Raw genomic sequence first — 20,889 nt, forward strand, 5'->3', positions numbered from 1 at the left:
GAAAATCAGTTCTACAGTTCTACAGTACTGTACAGTACAGAGTATAGTAAATAAGGGTGCTGACAATTATTTGGTAAAACTGTTCATTCATAACATGAATGACAAAGATAACCTATTGATAGGAATCATACAATTAATGCACAACACTGTGGTTTATAGGAAACAGAGCGCAATCACTTCAGGGGCTGAGTCATTGAAAACAAAGGGCAAAGAAAAGGAAGACAAACCTAGAGCTGAATCAGCAAAAGGAAAACACAAAGAAAAGGAGGAAAAACACAGAGGTGAATCTCCTAAAGGAAAAAACAAAGATAAGGAGGAAAAACCAAGAGCTGATTCGGCTAAAGGAAAGGCTAAAGAAAAGGATGATAAATCTGTAACTACACAAGGTATGCCCTTTTTGTTCTAATGCATATAACTTTTAGAATAATTTTCACTAAGAACTGTTTTTTGTCTTTGTAAATTGTAGTATATAGTAAAGCTGCAATTTATTGTTGATGTTGTCCTCTTCATATATGTAAAGAAGGAAGGCTGACCAGTAAGACATCTGATGTGTATCAGCAAAGCAAATTTCGGCAGATTTCCCTGTCTTTTTTTCTTGTTTATTGTCTTGTCCTAAATATGGCACATATTTTGAAGTAATTAAATTAGTATTTTGCTGTTTAGGCTAGCAGAATGTTTTATTCCTTCCTTGCCCTCTTCCAAGTTATTTGATCACAGTTTAGGCAGGAAGTTTGATTTACCGATCCATTCTTGTCCCAGACGTTTTTCCAATGGAGAAATTCATTTTTCTCTACCTGGCACAAATCCTTTTTCCAAGGAGAGGTGAATTTTTGATTGATGCCTGTAGAGGCTTCGGTAATGCACCAATCTCATTAAATGTTTTTCTCTGTAAGATTCTTGAAAGGTGATCCTAAATTTCTTTGGTGTTGAAAAGAGCTAGACAGCCCTTTAGGGTTCATTAAGAATGTAGGCGTGTTTGTCTGAGAACAGCCAGAAAGATCTATTTTACAACAGTCGTCCTCCCTACTTTTAGGTCGAAGCTGTTCCCATGCTTGGCCTGGACAGTCACACCTAGGGCTAGAAAGCCTCTTTGTCATGCGTGAGTATTGGGCACATGGAACTTCCCTTTCAACAAGTTCAGAAGGCTCTGTGGGAGTTGGCACAAGGCTGTATACAAATACCCTTTGGTAAACTCAAATCGCCACCACATGGAATCATTTTCCTTTTATTTATTTAAGACACTTTGTCCAGTAGGGCGTTATTTCATCAGACAAAACATTTCGAACAAAGCACACACACATAATCACAAATTAAAAACCATGTGATTAGAGAAAACTAAAATAACTAATATAACATTAGTTTTAGGTAATAGAAAATGGACAGAAAATAAGGGCAGTAAAACAGCGGAGTCTCCGGTAACAGCAGTCAATAACAGTAATGTGGGAGAGGGAAAAGAGTAGGGCAAGAGAATTTAAAAAGTCAGAAGGCGGACCAGTCATAGTAAAATAAAATGAGTATATTATTTTTAACTCATCGTGAGTCATTCTGTAATGAAAATGGAACAATAATATTCAAAACCAGAATCTAACACTATTTGCAGAATGTTATAGCTACTAACTGTTTGGTTTACCCACAGCCAATAAAACTGTTCCAAGTTAAGTTCCATGTGTGGCGCTTCCTTGGTTTTTCTCAAAACATGTGTCTAGATAAGTCCTGATGCTGGACTCCCCTGGTTAAATGCACATGAATTAGGGGTTGTTTATCAACATGCATTCTTTAGGTTCATGACCTTTGTGTCCTTCAGAGGGGGCTTCTCCCTTTTCTCACTGTTTAGCTCAGGTGTCTCCAACCAGTCGATTGAGAGCTACCAACAGCTCGTAGACACCTTCAGAGTAGCTCGAAGCCTTGAGTTTATTTTTTAAATAAGCTCAGTGTTGCATTTTCCTATTAAAATTAAGGCAAGGCTGTGTTTATTTTACATTATTATCACCAGGCTTCAGATAGCAGGGCCTGATAATGAGCTGTGCTCAGGCAGATTTATAACCCAGGCTGTGGCACAAAAGTGAAGGTCTGACACACTGAGGAATTTAGCTCTTAAATAAAAGTCCTTGTCAACTCAATATTGAAGCATGAGAACAACATTTTGTTTCTGAATGCTTTGAAAGGGAGAAAATTAAAATGAAATGTTGCATTAATGATTAAGTTAGGTCTTCATTTAAATGTTCTCCCAGCATTTACAAACAGCAGGCCTCTTTTTAGGTCTCGCGTCTGCGTTGCACTGTGCAAATCCTTTAGTATGTGAAAAAGGGGTTTGGAAGCTGCCCTAGGAATCGCACACGTTCATGCGTATGCTTTTCCTTTTGTGGGCTGCTATTGGCCTTTGCGTGCGTCTTTTTATAAAAGACCGCACGCAATTGGCCAAAGGCAGGCGCATTGCTCCGCCCATGGCCTATTGGTGTCTATTGTCACTTGGTGCGCGTAATAGACACCAAAAGGCCATGTGGTTTAAATTATCGTGCCCAGACATGGGCGCGATAAGTGAAACCACATGGCTCGCTGTGGCGTGCGCGTGTGCACCACTCGCGAGCTTCTGTTTTTCTTTGGATCCATTTCACTGTGAAGCAACCTGCAGAAGCCGGCTCCTGAGGCAGCCTTCAGCAAGGCGCAAAAATGGATTGAGGTGAGGGTGAGTTTTGCATTGTAATGTCATTTTTGGGATTTTTTTTGTTCTTTCATGTATACTCATACCTGGTGCTGCATGACGGTCCACCAGCCACCCAATGGCCAGTTGCACACAGGGCACCCACGTCCCAACTGGCCTATCCATGTACCATATCACCCATTGGGAGATTGATTCAGTGCTCCTCGGCATTTGCCAGGTAACTCTTGTATCATCCCGATCCAATTTCCTGAGAGCAACCGGTGAAAGGTTTAGTCCTCTGCATTGTAGGACCAGGCGTATATTATATGTGTCTGTAGCAAGCCTAGGCAGGCAGTTTCTAGCACAAATAGGCTGGAGGGTGAAACTTAAGCTTTTTCAGTCAGACCACTGTTTGCTTTGCATTAGAAGTGCACGCCTTCTATGTGTGTAGCAGGGTTAGTTTTCTCTCCGAAGCAGAGTGTGAGCGCCTATGAGGTTGTGAAATAATTTTATTGGAATTTAGAGTGAGGTTCAATTTGCGGTACCGAATCAGCCAAACATTACACCTTTCGTTCATCGCTGCATACAGATGAGCAGGGGTAGAATGCTATGGCTCTGTTGTGTTCCCGCAGTTTAGCAATGACATTGAGTCAGTGAACTCCTGCGTAGGGCAATAGACACTGGCGCCGCAGCGTTGCTCCTGTGACGCGGCATGTGCTGTTTTCAGTGGGAGGTGATAGGTGGAGCAGCCGCCACTGCAACCAGCCACAATAATGTGGCCCTGTTGGGGGAGTAGGCAGAGACTCGGCGGCTGTGGCAACCCTTGGCCAGGGAGCCTGAGGTGTATGCATTAAACGGTGCAGGCATCAACGGGTGCTGCAGCGTCACCCTTGGTCACTCGCAGTGTGGCACCTGTCAGTCTAGTGCAATGGCCGAGGGCCTGGGAACAGGCAGGCATGCAGCTGCGTCACCCTTGGTGAGTGGCAGTACGGCACAGGTGTCAGTCAGTACAGTGCATTGACTGAGGGCCTGGAGACAGGACTCCTACCAGGTGCTGCATAAAGGTCCACCATCCACCCAATGGCCAGTTGCACGCAGGGCACCCACGTCCCGACTGGTCCATGTCACCCATTGGGAGATTGATTCAGCGCCCCTCGGCATCTGCCAGGAAAACCTTTGCATCACCCCGATCCAATTTCCTGAGAGCAACCAGTGAAAGGTTTAGTCCTCTGCATTGTAGGACCAGGCGTATATTATATGTGTATGTAGCAGGCCTAGGTGGGCAGTGTATAGCACAAACAGGCCGGAGGGTGAAACTTAAGCTTTTTCAGTCAGACCACTGTTTGCTTCACATTAGAAGTGCACGCCTTCTATGTGTGTAGCAGGGTTAGTTTTCTCTCCGAAGCAGAGTGTGAGCGCCTATGAGGTTGTGAAATAATTTTATTGGAATTTAGAGTGAGGTTCAATTTGCGGTACCGAATCAGCCAAACATTACACCTTTCGTTCATCGCTGCATACAAATGAGCAGGGGTAGAATGCTATGGCTCTGTTGTGTTCCCGCAGTTTAGCAATGACATTGAGTCAGTGAACTCCTGCGTAGGGCAATAGACACTGGCGCCGCAGCGTTGCTCCTGTGACGCGGCATGTGCTGTTTTCAGTGGGAGGTGATAGGTGGAGCAGCCGCCACTGCAACCAGCCACAATAATGTGGCCCTGTTGGGGGAGTAGGCAGAGACTCGGCGGCTGTGGCAACCCTTCGCCAGGGAGCCTGAGGTGTATGCATTAAACGGTGCAGGCATCAACGGGTGCTGCAGCGTCACCCTTGGTCACTCGCAGTGTGGCACCTGTCAGTCTAGTGCAATGGCCGAGGGCCTGGGAACAGGCAGGCATGCAGCTGCGTTACCCTTGGTGAGTGGCAGTACGGCACAGGTGTCAGTCAGTACAGTGCATTGACTGAGGGCCTGGAGACAGGACTCCTACCAGGTGCTGCATAAAGGTCCCCCATCCACCCAATGGCCAGTTGCACGCAGGGCACCCACGTCCCGACTGGTCCATGTCACCCATTGGGAGATTGATTCAGTGGCCCTCGGCATCTGCCAGGAAAACCTTTGCTTCACCCCGATCCAATTTCCTGAGAGCCACCAGTGAAAGGTTTAGTCCTCTGCATTGTAGGACCAGGGGTATATTATATGTGTATGTAGCAGGCCTAGGTGGGCAGTTTATAGCACAAACAGGCCGGAGGGTGAAACTTAAGCTTTTTCAGTCAGACCACTGTTTGCTTCACATTAGAAATGCACGCCTTCTATGTGTGTAGCAGGGTTAGTTTACTCTCCGAAGCAGAGGTTGAGCGCCTATGAGGTTGTGAAAGCATTTGTTTGGAATTAAGAGTGAGATTCAATTTGCGGTACCGAATCAGCCAAACATTACACCTTTCGTTCATCGCTGCATACAGACGAGCAGGGGTAGAATACCATGGCTCTGTTGTGTTCTGCAGTTTAGCAATGACATTGAGTCAGTGAACTCCTGCGTAGGGCGATAGACGCTGGCGCCGCAGCGTTGCTACTGTGACGCGTCATGTGCTGTTTTCAGTGGGAGGTGACATGTGGAGCAGCCGCCACTGCAGCCAGCCACAATAATGTGGACCTGTTGGGGGAGCAGGCAGGGACCGGGCAGCCGTGGCACCCCTTGACCAGGGAGCCTGAGGCGTATGCATTAAACAGTGCAGGCATCAATGGGTGCTGCAACCTCACCCGTGGTCATTCGCAGAGTGGCACTTGTCAGTCTAGTGCAATGGCCGAGGGCCTGGGAACAGGCAGGCGTGCTGCTGCATCACCCTTGGTGAGTGGCAGTATGGCACGGGGGTCAGTCAGTCCAGTGCATTGACTGGGGGCCTAGAGACAGGACTCATACCAGGTGCTGCATGACAGTCCACCATCCACCCAATGGCCAGTTGCACGCAGGGCACCCACGTCCCGACTGGTCCATGTCACCCATTGGGAGATTGATTCAGCGCCCCTCGGCATCTGCCAGGAAAACCTTTGCATCACCCCGATCCAATTTCCTGAAATCAACCTGTGAAAGGTTTAGTCCTCTGCATTGTAGGACCAGGCGTATATTATATGTGTATGTAGCAGGCCTAGGTGGGCAGTTTATAGCACAAACATGCCGGAGGGTGAAACTTAAGCTTTTTCAGTCAGACCACTGTTTGCTTCACATTAGAAATGCACGCCTTCTATGTCTGTAGCAGGGTTAGTTTACTCTCTTGAAGCAGAGTGTGAGCGCCTATGAGGTTGTGAAATCATTTTATTGGAATTAAGAGTGAGATTCAATTTGCGGTATTGAATCAGCAAAACATTACACTTTTCTTTCATCGCTGCATACAGACGGGCAGGGGTAGAATTCCACGGCTCTGTTGTGTTCTGCAGCTCAGCAATGACATTGAGTCAGTGGACTCCTGCGTAGGGCGATAGACTCCTGCGTAGGGCGATAGACGCCGGAGCCGCGGCGTTTCTCCAGTGACTCGTCATATGCTGTTTTCAGTGGGAGGTGACAGGTGGAGCAGCCGCCACTGCAGCCAGCCACAATAATGTGGACCTGTTGGGGGGAGGAGGCAGGGACTAGGCAGCCGTGGCACCCCTTGACCAGGGAGCCTGAGGGGTATGCATTAAACGGTGCAGTCATCAACGGGTGCTGCAACGTCACCCGTGGTCATTCGCAGTGTGGCACCTGTCAGTCTAGTGCATTGGCCGAGGGCCTGGGAACAGGCAGGCGCGCTGCTGCGTCACTCTTGGTAAGTGCCATTACGGCACGGGTGTCAGTCAGTACAGTGCAATGACTGGGGGTCTGGAGACAGGCAGACGTGCTGCTGCGTCACCCATGGTCGGTGGCGGTACAGCACAGGTGGCGGTCAGTCCAGTGCATCGGCAGAAGGCCAGGAGACACACATATATACTGCAGTCTCACCCAGGTGCAGTATGGCAGGGGTGCTAGCCAGTACAGTGCATAGACTTATGACCTGGAGACAGGCAGATGTGCTGCTGTGTCACCCATGGTGAGTGCCAGTACAGCACGGGTGTCAGTCAGCGCATCGTCAGAGTGCCTAGAAACACACAGATGTGCTACAGCCAGGTGCCAGCCAGTACAATGCATTGACAGAGGGCTGGAGATAGACGGGCTTGCTGCTGCGTCCCTCATGGTCAGTGGCAGTACTGTACGGGTGTCAGACGGTACACTACACTGGCTGAGGGACTGGGGACAGGCAGCTGTGCTGCAGCGCCACCCTGTAATGATTGACAGTCCGGCACGGGTGCCAGTCAGTACAATGGACTGGCAGAGGGCCTGGAGACAGACAGACGTGCTGCAGAGAGAGTCACCCAACTGCGTCACGGCCTGTCAGTGGTCCAGGCTGCCAGGGGTTTTGCCACCCCTGGAAGGGCGCTCTTCCCGCCAGCTGCGAGTTGGCCTCTGACGTGTTTGCAGTTTCTCATTAACAATAATGTGGCCCTGTTGGGGGGAGTAGGCAGGGACTCGGCGGCCGCGTCAACCCTTGGCCAGGGAGCCTGAGGCGTAAGCATTAAACGGTGCAGGCATCAACGGGTGCTGCAGTGTCACCCCTGGTCACTCGCAGTGTGGCACCTGTCAGTCTAGTGCATTGGCCGAGGGCCTGGGAACAGGCAGGCGTGCTGCTGCATCACCCTTGGTGAGTGGCAGTACGGCACAGGTGTCAATCAGTACAGTGCATTGACTGGGGTCCTGGAGACAGGACTCATACCAGGTGCTGCATAAAGTTCCACCATCCACCCAATGGTCAGTTGCACGCAGGGCACCCACGTCCCGACTGGTCCATGTCACCCATTGGGAGATTGATTCAGCGCCCCTCGGCATCTGCCAGGAAAAGCTTTGCATCACCCCGATCCAATTTCCTGAGAGCAACCAGTGAAAGGTTTAGTCCTCTGCATTGTAGGACCAGGCGTATATTATATGTGTATGTAGCAGGCCTAGGTGGGCAGTTTATAGCACAAACAGGCCGGAGGGTGAATCTTAAGCTTTTTCAGTCAGACCACTGTTTGCTTCGCATTAGAAATGCACGCCTTCTATGTGTGTCGCAGGGTTAGTTTAATCTCCGAAGCAGAGGTTGAGCGCCTATGAGGTTGTGAAATAATTTTATTGGAATTTAGAGTGAGGTTCAATTTGCGGTACCGAATCAGCCAAACATTACACCTTTCCTTCATCGCTGCATACAGACGAGCAGGGGTAGAATACCATGGCTCCGTTGTGTTCTGCAGTTTAGCAATGACATTGAGTCAGTGAACTCCTGCGTAGGACAATAGACACTGGCGCCGCAGCGTTGCTCCTGTGACGCGGCATGTGCTGTTTTCAGTGGGAGGTGACAGGTGGAGCAGCCGCCACTGCAGCCAGCCACAATAATATGGACCTGTTGGCGGGGGCAGGCAGGGACCGGGCATCCGTGGCACCCCTTGACCAGGGAGCCTGAGGCGTATGCATTAAACTGTGCAGGCATCAACAGGTGCTGTAACGTCACCTGTGGTCATTCGCAGTGTGGCACTTGTCAGTCTAGTGCATTGGCTGAGGGCCCGGGAACAGGCAGGCGTGCTGCTGCATCACCCTTGGTGAGTGGCAGTATGGCACGGGGGTCAGTCATTCCAGTGCATTGACTGGGGGCCTGGAGACAGGACTCATACCAGGTGCTGCACGATGGTCCACCATCCACCCAATGGCCAGTTGCACGCAGGGCACCCATGTCCCGACTGGTCCATCCATGTACCATGTCACCCATTGGGAGAGTGATTCAGCACCCCTCGGCATCTGCCAGAAAAACCCTTGCATCACCACAATCCAATTTCCTGAGAGCAACCAGTGAAAGGTTTAGTCCTATGCATTGTAGGACCAGGCGTATATTATATGTGTATGTAGTAGGCCTAGGTGGGCAGTTTCTAGCACAAAGAGGCCGGAGGGTGAAGCTTAAGCTTTTTCAGTCAGACCACTGTTTGCTTCGCATTAGAAGTGCACGCATTCTATGTGTGTAGCAGGGTTAGTTTACTCTCTTGAAGCAGAGTGTGAGCGCCTATGAGGTTGTGAAATCATTTTATTGGAATTAAGAGTGAGATTCAATTTGCGGTACTGTATCAGCCAAACATTACACTTTTCTTTCATCGCTGCATACAGACGAGCAGGGGTAGAATTCCACGGCTCTGTTGTGTTCTGCAGGTTAGCAATGACATTGAGTCAATGGACTCCTGCGTAGGGCGATAGACGTCGGCGCCGCGGCGTTGCTCCCGTGACTCGGCATGTGCTGTTTTCAGTGGGAGGTGACAGGTGGAGCAGCCGCCACTGCAGCCAGCCACAATAATGTGGCCCTGTTGGGGGGAGCAGGCAGGGACCGGGCAGCCGTGGCACCCCTTTACCAGGGAGCCTGAGGGGTATGCATTAAATGGTGCAGGCATCAACGGGTGCTGCAACGTCACCCGTGGTCATTCGCAGTGTGGCACCTGTCAGTCTAGTGCATTGGCCGAGGGCCTGGGAACAGGCAACGTGCTGCTGCGTCACCCTTGGTGAGTGGCATTATGGCACGGGTGTCAGTCAGTACAGTGCATTGACTGGGGGCCTGGAGACAGGCAGACGTGCTGCTGCGTCACCCATGGTCAATGGCGGTACAGCACGGGTTGCGGACAGTACAGTGCATCGGCGGAGGGCCTGGAGACACAAATATATACTGCAGTCTCACCCAGGTGCAGTATGGCAGGGGTGCCAGTCAGTACAATGCACTGGCAGAGGGCCTGGAGACAGACAGACGTGCTGCAGAGAGAGTCACCCAACTGCGTCACGGCCTGTCAGTGGTCCAGGCTGCCAGGGGTTTTGCCACCCCTGGAAGGGCGCTCTTCCCGCCAGCTGCGAGTTGGCCTCTGACGTGTTTGCAGTTTGTCCCTTGGGGTGTGGGGCCCGGGCACGTGCGCAATGGACGCATATCCAGCCTTCTCCACAGTGCCTGGAGAGTATACTGTAAATATGTGTGGTTCCAGGTTTAGCGCCTCATTGCCAGCATCGAGGGTAGCCGGCTGTCGGCGGTGCCTTGCGTCATCGCCTGAGGGTGGGAGAGATCTGTGCCAGGGTGCCCGGCCCCTCACACACTACCAACCCTTGGCACGCGCCATCTTGCGTCACACTTGCTATGTCCCTGGGTCAGGTGCATCTGTCCAGCAGTTTCTCAGGCCAGACTGCGGGGAGTTTTCTTTTTTTATTTTCCTCGTTTTTAGGTCTCGCTGAGTCAGTGCGCATGTGCTGCTAGGAGATACATTTAATAGCGGCGAAGGGAAGTGCTCCCAAAGCGGCGACCAGCTTGCAAGCACGCGCACAAGCATGCGTGCACATTCCTTGAATGTTTTAGCGTCATCGCGATCACTTTCGCTTTTACATCGATCGTGACAGCGATGACTTTCGTGGCCAATGCTTGTATTTTTTATTATTCCCACGCGGCGTTACTTTTACGGTCGCGCGGCCAATGCTTGTTTGTTTAAGGGCTGCTATTTTCTGTTAGAAACAGAAATAAAATCATTTATACTTTTAAAGCTGTTGTATAAGGGACTGCTCTTTGGGAAGGATATTCTGTTTTTTATGGGTGAATCCCCAGAGAAGCATTGGTTGTTTTGTACTAATTGTTTTTCAGGAGTTTAAACCATAATTTTTTTCCTCCCGGAGTTTCTCTTACTGTCACCCTGTTTGTAAAAACAGGATCCATAGGGAACCAGAGGATAACAATCTGGGGATACAAGCATGGAAAGAACAAGCATTTGCAATGCAATAGGTCTCGCATTATTAATAGCTCAAACTTTAATAATGTGAGACCTATTGCATTGCAAATGCTTGGTTTTAAATGGGAGAAATTTAAGTGAAGAAAAATATTTCTATGAAACATTAAGGCTTAATGTTTTTCTCCACTTTCAATTAATCCAATTATATCTTAATGTTTTATGAAGCATTTTTCTTCATTTTCAACTCCCATTTAAATAAATAGCTATATTTTTTCTGTTACAAATTCGGCTCTGTGTCTACAGTCCACTGGGAGAAAGATGCCTACTGTTTGTAAATATGGCACTTAGAAATGGGAGAACATTTAAATAATGAGGTTTATGGAATCCACATAAACTTAAAGTTAACTCTTCAGTTGAATTTTTCCCATTTCAGATTGCATTCTTTACACATAGTAGGCATCTTGCTCCCCGAGGCTGGTAGACATTGTGTCATGTTTATAGCTGAAAGACACAGCCGTTCATTTAAATACAAGAAATTAAAAGTGCAGAAATATGTACCATATAATGGGCATTTTTGCTGAATATTTTTCTGCGCTTTGAATGTCTACCATTTAAAAAACAATGGTTATATCTTTCTGCTACACATGTAACAGAGCTTCATATTGTAAAAGATATGTCCTGTCCACAAATACGTATAACACAGGTTCTCAGTCACCCATACACATATATTCCATTCATACGCACACATGTTCATACATCCCCAAAGACCATGATCTCACTGACACACATGGCAGTCCTGTCATAGTGCCCCTAGCCAAAGTATTTTGTTCAAACATATAGCTGGTTCTATGGACATTAGGCTTAGTCAATGAAGCTGAGCTTGGGGGTGTCTGATAACAATGGGAGTTGCATAGCCTTCAGAAGCTCACAGTGATTTTCACTGATCAGAAGTAGCTCTCACTACAAATAAGTCTGGGGATCCCTGGTTTACAGTTTCCATTGCCTCATGGGAAAATGGACAGCTCAAGTTAGATTCAGCATCATCATGGGAACGTTGCCACTTCTCAGTAAATGATTGAAGCGGCAAGGTCCTGAAACAAAACTTGATATAAAGAGATGGGGCAGCTGGGGGCTCAATTGTATCCATGTATTCTTCCAGACATTAGGTGTCTTTAAATTCCACTGAAGCCAAGGTCAGGGTGTCTACCCCCCAAGGCATGTGAAATCTATCATCTGCATGTCTCCAATACAGCTCCTTAAGCATGGACTTGGAAATGCCACACAACATATCTGAATGGGCCTACATATTTCCGCACACCATCTCTTCAGGACTGTGCCTAATATACCCAATCCATGGATACTGATAGCCTCAGGAAGTTTTTAGATTTCTTCCTGGCCCAGCCAAAAGGTCAGTAAGTGTGCTGAAGACCAGATCCTCTTCCAATACAGCAGGGTTTTGAGTTTTACTCTGAGGGAAAAAGTTTGAATTCCAAAGTATAATTGGAGTGGTAAGAGTGGAGTGCTGGCAGGAAGATTGGTGAGGAGTGTCAGAAAATGATTTTCCGTCAGTTCCATATCATTGACATTGTTGTGTCCCACCATATAGAGACCACCCCCACTCCGAGCTTGCAAGTTGTAAATTGCAATGCAGGTGTTATCATGCGTAGCTTAACCCCTTCGAGGCTCTCAGGATACCACCATTAAAATGTTCTAGTCAGAGTTTACACTTTTCAATCTGGGGAGTCCAACCGAAATGCTCATTGTCAGTGAGCCCTAGGTATTTAAAGGTACGGGTCCTCTCCAGTGGAGAACCATTAAGGACTAGGTGTGATCTATCCATCTGGCAGGGATTCAATATCATATATTTTGTTTTGTTACGGTTGACATCCACCGCTCTCTACTTGCAGAAGACGGCAAACTAGTCCAACATATCTTTGATGCCCATTGGGGTTCTCGACACCAGTAAGGTGTTTTCCGCAGACAGGAGCGTTGGGACCTTCCTCTTTTCCAGACGTGGAGCATCATGTTTGCATTGGTCTAGAGAGCTTACCAGGTCATTACTGTTTAATAGAAACAAAGTGGGGACTAAGACACACCCCTATCTCACCCCCACAACACTGGAATGGGGTCTGTCAACCCCCCTGCAGGGCCACACCTAATCTGCGCATAGTTGTCCAGGTGGAGCCTCCTGAAAAAATCAATTAGATATTTCAGAACACCCATACCACAATACCTAACAGCCATATGAGATTATTATGCCAGTGGCCTCTCTGTGCATAGAACCGTGGTGTATATAGCATTGTAGTGTGCATTCCATTTTTGTCTCCTCAGACAAGGCTTGTAAATATTTTCTGGGCTGTTAAACGGAGTATGGTGAAGTACAGCAGGTTGTTCCTAATGTCCTCAGTCAGTTACAATCTCTGCCTATAGTCCTCATTATTGTTGTTAAGGGTTTTTGCCCATTTCTTGAACCTTCGCATTCGGTGGGGTTGCCCAATTACCCTCATATTTAGGTTTCACCTGCACAACGTTGTGATTGTGAAATCTATTGTATTTAAAGTAAATCTTAACCCCTTCGATGCTCTTGACGGAACGGTTCCGTCATGAGGCACAGTGGAGCTGTGCTGATGACGGAACCGTTCCGTCATGACCACACCCATTATCATTATAGTTCAGCACCGGAGGGGAATATGTCTAGCAGCGATGAGGTTAAAAGGGACTAACTTCCCTCCCTTCCTTTTCATTTGTTAGTGTGCTTGCCGCTCACTTTTCCTATGTTCCTATTTGTTGTAGCATACCATTTCCTGTTGTTCTCCGTGTCGTCTTCTTATTAGTGTCCCGAGGCCAAAGTACTCCTTTCCATCCGCTTGAACTTTTTTTTATTTTAATTACGAGCGAGCACGCTGCATTTTTCAACCTACCTCTGGGCGACTGTGCTTCCTACAGAATTTAAATTTAAACTTTCTTTTATTTGGTGCGAGTTCATAGCATATTTTTATATTTGTAGGCACGGGAAGATTAAGCAAATTGCTTGCAGGATGTTGAGCCGATGGCGATACTCGAACCTGGTTCCCCAGCTCTAAAGTCAACAACTCGGGCTGCAACACCACATCCTCTTCCCTCTCTCCGAGCCTTGCTTCCTTATCTGTCTGAATGGAAGCTGCTTTAGGCAAATCATGCAGAGGTGTAGCAAGGATGTCCTATGCCCTAAATACACTCCGTTCGACTGCATCATAGAACTCCAATTTATTTCAGTGGATTTGCAAGTTACCAAACCAATTGCCAAACAAGTAAACATTATTTTGTTTTCAGTTTCTCTAAGGTGTTTATAACATCTATCCCCGAGACAAGACTTCTTCAATGGCTACAGATGGCGACTTTTAGAACATAGAATACAACTTGGAGTTTTGGTTTCATGTGAATTTGGAAAAAAGAGCTTACAGCTTTATCCCCTTTCTAAATTCACTTTGTACAAGCAGCATCCATCAGCAGAAGCCCCATTCTCTTTGCTTCCTCTTCGTTTAGGCTTGCACTGCTCTCACCCTGACCCCTCCATGGCCTCCGCTCCCTCTTCTACCAAGATGAAACTCAACCCTTTTGGCAGATTTGCTTTCAGCAGCGGCAAGATCTTGCTGTTAGTGCCAAGGAAGGCTGCTTTACACCTTTATTATGCAGCGCTCCTTTTAACCAAATCACACCTGTTTCCAACTGTTAACCCAGTCCATCTTAGCTGTTAGATAGTGCTAAAAACCAAGAGATTCTGCTGCAAAACTCCACAAACAGCCTGTTGTTAAAAAATACGCAATTTACAGCTTGCAGCAAGTAGATTGATTTCACAATTTTTTCTGTGGTTTGTCGTGTGAGGGAGGGGTAATTGTTATGCGTTTATAATGAGTTAAATTCTCATGCTTGCAGTTTAGTAAAATATACTTTGTGCCTTACATGAGCATCAGTTACATTACACATACATTTTTTGTAATCGTAGGGAGAATAAATAAGTTGCGTAGATTCACAGGATGTTAAGCCAAAACCAAGGTTTGAACCATCGTCCCCAGGTCCAAAGTTGGCATCTCTGACTCCTACACCACATCCTCTTCTCATCTCTTTAGTGTGTTTTTTGAGACGGAGCCAAGAGCATATAATTTCCTCCAGAAGCTCACTTAGCCTCCTCACTTGCTTCTGTTTGCATTTCCTAACAAGCACTCCTTACGAGTGCACCCGCAGATTATTTCTCTCCTCCCCATGTCTTGCAGCCTCCTCCTGGGTCATCCTCGTTTTATTTATTTCTGTTGCCACAGATACAGCTCCCATCTTTTTCACATCATTTTCCCCATCCAATAAACTAATCTCTAGGTCATTTAAATTGTTTTCTTTCAGACTACAGGGATGAACATTAAGTCCTATGTGCAAATGCATACGAGGGATCATGGCACTACTCAGCTTTTATCTCTGCAAGATGTTTTTCCAGTCAGAGCAAGGTATACCCAGAGACACAAGGCTTAGTTTCACCTATTCTCAGTCCCCGGCCTCATCTGCCTTCACACTGTACTTATTGGGTGCTTGTTTTTATTTCTTTGCCCTCCCCCGTTACCAAATCTCCCCGCTTCATAAAACCACCAGTAACAGCAAAATATATTGCCTTCCTCAATTTAAAAATCATAATACTTTAACAGAGTTACAGTAACTTATATTTAGGCCTGGGCAGAGTTAGTGAAGTTCTGCTACAAGGAACTCTGCGAAGTGCCGGAAAAACTCTGCTGCGCCTTCCGGAGTACCACAAGCGGCGGAGTAAGGTAAGTTGCACTGCACAAACTGTTTTTTAGTGCTGGGAGTTTGTCCCACTTTGAAAAATCAGCACAAAGAGTACTACGCGCAAAACGGGCGCTTCCTCAACGCAAGTGGTAGCGACCTGCTGCAACCGCCCGCATTGAGTAATCTCGCAGGAAGTTGGTCTAGCGTAGAGGTCTTCAATCTGTGGGGCGCGACCCCCAGGGGGGGTCGTGGAGTCCTTGGAAAGGGGTCGTAGATTCTGTCAGAGTTCAGTTCCTGGCTTGGGCTGATCGAGGGTGCTCAGGTGGAGGCCTAATTCACACAGAGGTGTGAAAAACATCAACGCCTCATTAACAAGTAAAAGGTCTTTTAAAGACCTGTCAAGTACTCTGGTGTGGCTGTGTGTGTGTGTTTCCCTGAAGCCGTTTCGAGCTGGGGGAGGAGGAGAAGTGGGGGGGGGGCGCAGGGGGGCTGGGGGAGTGGCTGTAGTGTAGCCCTTTGAGGTCAATGGATATTGCGCGCCTGGAGCTGTGGGTCCCGTGACACGTCCCCCGCCCCCAGCAGGGAGGCACAGAGATGCCCTCCCATGATCGGGAAAGAAGGAAGAAGACGCAGAGAGATACTGACCCCCCCCCCCCATGAGAGAGGCACAGAAAAGGTGGGTGGATGAATGATGGGTGGATGGATGGATGTAAGGATGAAGGATGGATGGATGTGTGAAAAGGTGGGTGGATGAATGATGAATAGATGGATGAAAGGGTGGATGGATGGATGCAAGGATGGATGAGTGGATGAAAGGGTGGATGGATGGAAGGATGAAAGGGTAGATGGATGAAGGATGTATGGATGAATAAAAGGTTGCATGGATGAATGATGGATGGATGGCTGTGTGAAAAGATGGGTGGATGAATGATGGGTGAATGGATGGATGAAAGGGTGGATGGATGAAGGATGGATGTATGGATGGAAGGATAAAAGGGTGGATGGGTGAAGGATAGATGGATGAAGGATAGATGTATGGATGTGAGGACGAAAGGGCGGACGGATGAAGGATGAATGGATGGATAAAGGGTGGATGAATTGATGAAAGGGTGGATGAATGGAAGTATGAAAGGATGGATGATGGAAGGGTGGATGGATGGATGGATGTATGGATAGATAAAAGGTTGCATGGATGAATGATGGATGTGTGAAAAGGTGGGGGGATGAATGATGGGTGGATGGATGGATGAAAGGGTGGACCGATAAAGGATGGATGGATGAAGGATGGATGTATGGATGGATAAAAGGTTGCATGGATGAATGATGCATGGATGGATGTGTGAAAAGGTAGGGGGATGAATGATGGGTGGATGGATGGAAGGGTGGATGGGTAAAGGATGGATGTATGGATGGAAAGATGAAAGGGTGGATGGATGAAGGATGGATGGATGGATGGAAGGATGAAAGGATGGATGGATGTTTGAAAGTGTGGGTGGATGAATGATGGATGGATGTGATGTGGTCTAACAGGCGCATTTATGGTTGTCAAAAGTTAATGATGAGGAGTACCAGTTTCTAGAAACTTTTGTCGGAAGGGAGTCCTTACCCCTAAAAAGATTTTACAAGGGGGTCTCGGCATCAAAATGTTTGAAGACCTCTGATCTAGCGTATGATGTTCCTTGCTTGCCGACTTAATGTTGGTGAGCCACATGAGAAGGAAAACACTGTGGCGCAGAGTTTTTCAGAAGTGCACTCTATGCGGAATGTGGAGTCGGCAAAACTTGGCGAGCAGAATTTTACAACCAGGTCTACTTGTATTGCACAATTACTCATCAAGCTACAAATTACGACAAATACAGCTAATTATTAATCACATAGGTGAAACCTATTGCATTTACTAGTGCTTGTTCTAATGAGTCTCTTTGGCACTTTATGTTTAGAAGTTAGAGCTTTTGTGGTTGGTTTCTGAAATGAATCATAGATTAATCTCAAATGACTGATGTCGCGGGCTATCAGTTTCTACAGATATACCAGGTAGTTTAGCGGGACCAACACCCTTGAAAACAAATCACATATAAAAAGGCTAACTTGGGCCTCAAAAAGTGCTACAGAGAGTCGTGGAAATGAAGGCAGGGGGCGCGAAGATAAATGGCCGAGTTAGTGAGGTCCCGTCGCGAGATGCGGGAGATTTACCTTAGTTAGCGCGTCAACGCTGGTGATTGACAGTTTCAGGTCATTTACAGCGGGAGGCAATGCTAGGGTTAAATGGCCTTACCGGGGTATTAGGAGAGTGCAGCGGACAGTAGCAGAGAATAAGGAGGATGCTAGGGGTGGGGCCATGCCCATATGTGTGGGGGGGGCTGTAATGGCGGCTTGCGGCTGCTTTCACGGAGATTTAGAGGTACGAGGCGTCCGCAGACATTTTTCCAGGGGGTGGCAAATTGTTAACGTCATCACCATCCTCCGACATGATGTGTGCCAGGTGGGGCACACGAAACACTGAGGCGCGGAACTAGAATAGACTCAAATAAATGCCAGGAATCCAGGATATGTGACTGACCCTGCCACGGGCCAACAAAAAACACCACCTGTAGGGAAAACACTAAACTTTCTGACAAGGTGCTTTATCTCTGTCTGCTAGGTGTGCAGACTTCTGGGTCCTCGATCCAACACCAATCGAGGCTGTCTTCAGCACGATTCGATTTTTATCAGAATACTTTAAAACAGCCGATGATTAAAGCACCAGATTAAATATACTGTATGCACAGTGTATGTTAGGGATTATTTGTAGCACACATATTTACCAATATTGGCTTCTTGGTGCTAGAATTCATGATAACTTTTATCCAAACTTAAAGCACAACGTCAAAGTTAGTAATAAATAATATAGCAATCACACACGCTAGTGATTTGACAGTGGGTGCTCCCTTTACTAGAATTCTCGGGCATTGCTAAATTTTACACACATTCAATTAATTTATACAAAATAAAATGTATAGGTCCAAATGTTAGCTATATTTTTTAAAAGAAACTTAGAGTCCCTCTACGTGTAGTCAATATCAAACTGACATCGTGCGCACGTTTAGGGATACAATAATGGCCAGCTCCCTTTTGCGGAAGCCCGGCACCGTAAATGTGTGGCACATGCGGCGCCCGCAGCTGCGCCACATCACAGGTCCAGGGATGCTAAGTCTTACACAGTGGTCGGAGTGGGGGAAAAAAGTGGAGGAACAGTGGGCGGAGAATCAGAGGGCGGGAATAACTCAAGGATTGGATCTGTGGGTGGAGCCAGAGGTGTGTCTAGAATGCGCAGACATCCCAATTTTTAGTATTTGTTTGGCATTTCACTCCCTTGTTCAATCAACCAATGATACACATGATTATTTAAGATTATAATGAGTTATTGACATTAAAATATTTTCACAAAGTGGGATACGCTTCTAATCACAGAATGTACCAAATACGAAAAAGTGTGGAAACACAAGCCATTTGTCTCCGAGCCATGGAGTTTCTGTCATCAGCACTTCACCCTTTTTCAACAACAGCTGTTCAAACATGAATGGCAAAATATCCTATTTTGCAAATGTTTTCTCTAAAATTATGGCTCTGCCCTATTTGCCTTATGATGCAAGATCTGCTGCATGATCTGACCATTTAAACTAATAAATTGTTTGTAGCTCAAACATATCAAATGTGACTTGTGTTGCTGCGGAGTGGATGGCCTATTGTAAAGGTTGACTGGTCACCTTTCTCACTGCTGCATTTGTATGTTACACTGGTACTAATAAGGCAAAATCTTTCCAGAGACTGTTAGCATGTGTACACACGTCAAAATAATAAAATATCTGAAAATATACTGCATTACGCTGCAGCCTTTTTTTATGCATAATTTAGTCAACACTACGGCATAATGTTGTCATCCTTTGCTGCATACTTAATTCCAGTGGCCCCACAGCAGGCAGCACATGTTAAAAGTGCTTGTGAATGAAGCAGGGAGACTGTGAAGTTTGCGAACTTATTTCGATGTGCGCAAATCCTGCATTGCCAATCCCTGGTGAAATGCAGCTACTGTTGCTGAAACAAGGCCAATGGAGGTACCCTTGGGTGAGGCAGACTGGTCTCAAGGACAGGGCCAGCCATAGCACTGGTGGTGTCCTGTGCATTCATGTTTGTTAGTGGCCCCCAATGACCCCCTATGCCATGGATTCCATCAGTACCACCCTTTAACTGTGCCCCCCAAGTCTCCATAACCACTCTCGCTCAGATGCATTTAATTTGATTTACAGCGCCACTCATACCATTGTAGGGTGTCAGAGCACTTTACATCACACACATTACACAGAGACAATCAATATGTGTGTAAATCACTGTATAGAAAATGTTACATAAGACTAAGGACTACAAGGTGTAGGAGTCACATGACAACCATACTAGTAGCCTGTATAGTTTTATAGTGATTGGTCTGGAGAAACACAATACTCAGAATTTAAAACGTAATGCCATGGTTGGGGGTTCTCCTTAATAATCAGAATGGATTTCTGTCCAAAAGAACACTTTTCGGGACATTAGGATAATCAAAGACTGGGGGACGGGGGGGTGAACATAACTCTCAAATTTATACCTTGCAGTTTGTATGCAGCTCTTAGATGACAGTTAATAGCTCACTGTTCTAAGTTAGGATTTTAACTTATAAACTGCAAGTAACAAAAGGATCTCTGACAAAAGCAGTAGATCACTGACCTATTTACATTATGTGCACTTTGTGATCTGCATGGCGCATGTTCTTTGCAGCCGGTACATTAACCCTCTGAGCTACCTTTCCATGAGTCAAAACTTCCACTAGACAAAATTCTGATCTCTCTCTAGGAAGAACATTAATCACCAGAGTCATGACATTTTTATTGTTGCCGAAAATTGCTGGAAGCCAGGAAGGAGGCAGCAAGTGTTTTTAAAACCATAATATACTTGCAAACATGATGCATTCATCTAAAGTCAGCACCCTGTGCGGTCACACTGGTTGCACCGCCCTAGAGCTGGCACTTCTCAAGGGTCCTGTGACCTTAGTGACTGTTGTTCTAGGGTGTGCTGCTTCATTGGCCTGCCCACAAGACTGGAGGTGAACTTCAGTATGGATAGTGGTGGACAAGCCTTGAAGGTTAACCTACACTTGTCATGCTAGGGTCCACCTGTTGGTGGGAAGACACCAGGACTTCTAAGGTGTTACGAAGCCTTCTAAGATCTAGCATGTGATTGTGCTCTCACGGGAGAGTGGTCTGGTGGGCTGGTTATTAAGGCTGAACCTGGTTCCCAGTTCCAAATTCAACAGCTCTGATCATAGTGCCACATCCTCTCCCCCACTGAACACCGTACTGCCCCACTGAGAAAAACTCCCACTGTTTTCAACTACAACCCAATTGTTGCCCGCTATAAACGCCTGGATGCGCAATTTTAATTATGCACTAGACAAGAGCAATATGCGGCCTACAAAAAAAAAGGAACAACATCCTGGAAGAAGCAAACACTTATAGGGAATGCAAAATTTAGCAAACCATGGGAAATGTAAGCACGAACAACATGGTTACCTTAATGCTTTTACACTCGCTATTCAGAAATCAGTGAGTGCTTTTGCCTGAAAAGTTAAGGACACGACTACAGGGCCCTGAATGGACCCATTTAAATGGCCATTGCTTATATCCTTACAAAACGTAAGCAATATGGGTAAAAGACC

General features: G+C 46.8%; 1 protein-coding gene across 1 annotated transcript in view; it reads left to right on the forward strand.

The window, feature by feature from the left end:
* CFAP46 (cilia and flagella associated protein 46) overlaps positions 1 to 20,889 on the forward strand; it is a 1,558,477-nt gene that overhangs the window by 1,175,674 nt on the left and 361,914 nt on the right. Inside the window, exon 51 of the mRNA XM_086922533.1 lies at positions 160 to 386. Within this exon, the coding sequence (XP_086778659.1) occupies positions 160 to 386 (227 nt within the window). The remainder of the gene's footprint in view (positions 1 to 159; positions 387 to 20,889) is intronic.

This window comes from Lissotriton vulgaris, chromosome 5, assembly GCF_964263255.1.
Source record: "Lissotriton vulgaris chromosome 5, aLisVul1.2, whole genome shotgun sequence".
NCBI lineage: Eukaryota > Metazoa > Chordata > Amphibia > Caudata > Salamandridae > Lissotriton > Lissotriton vulgaris.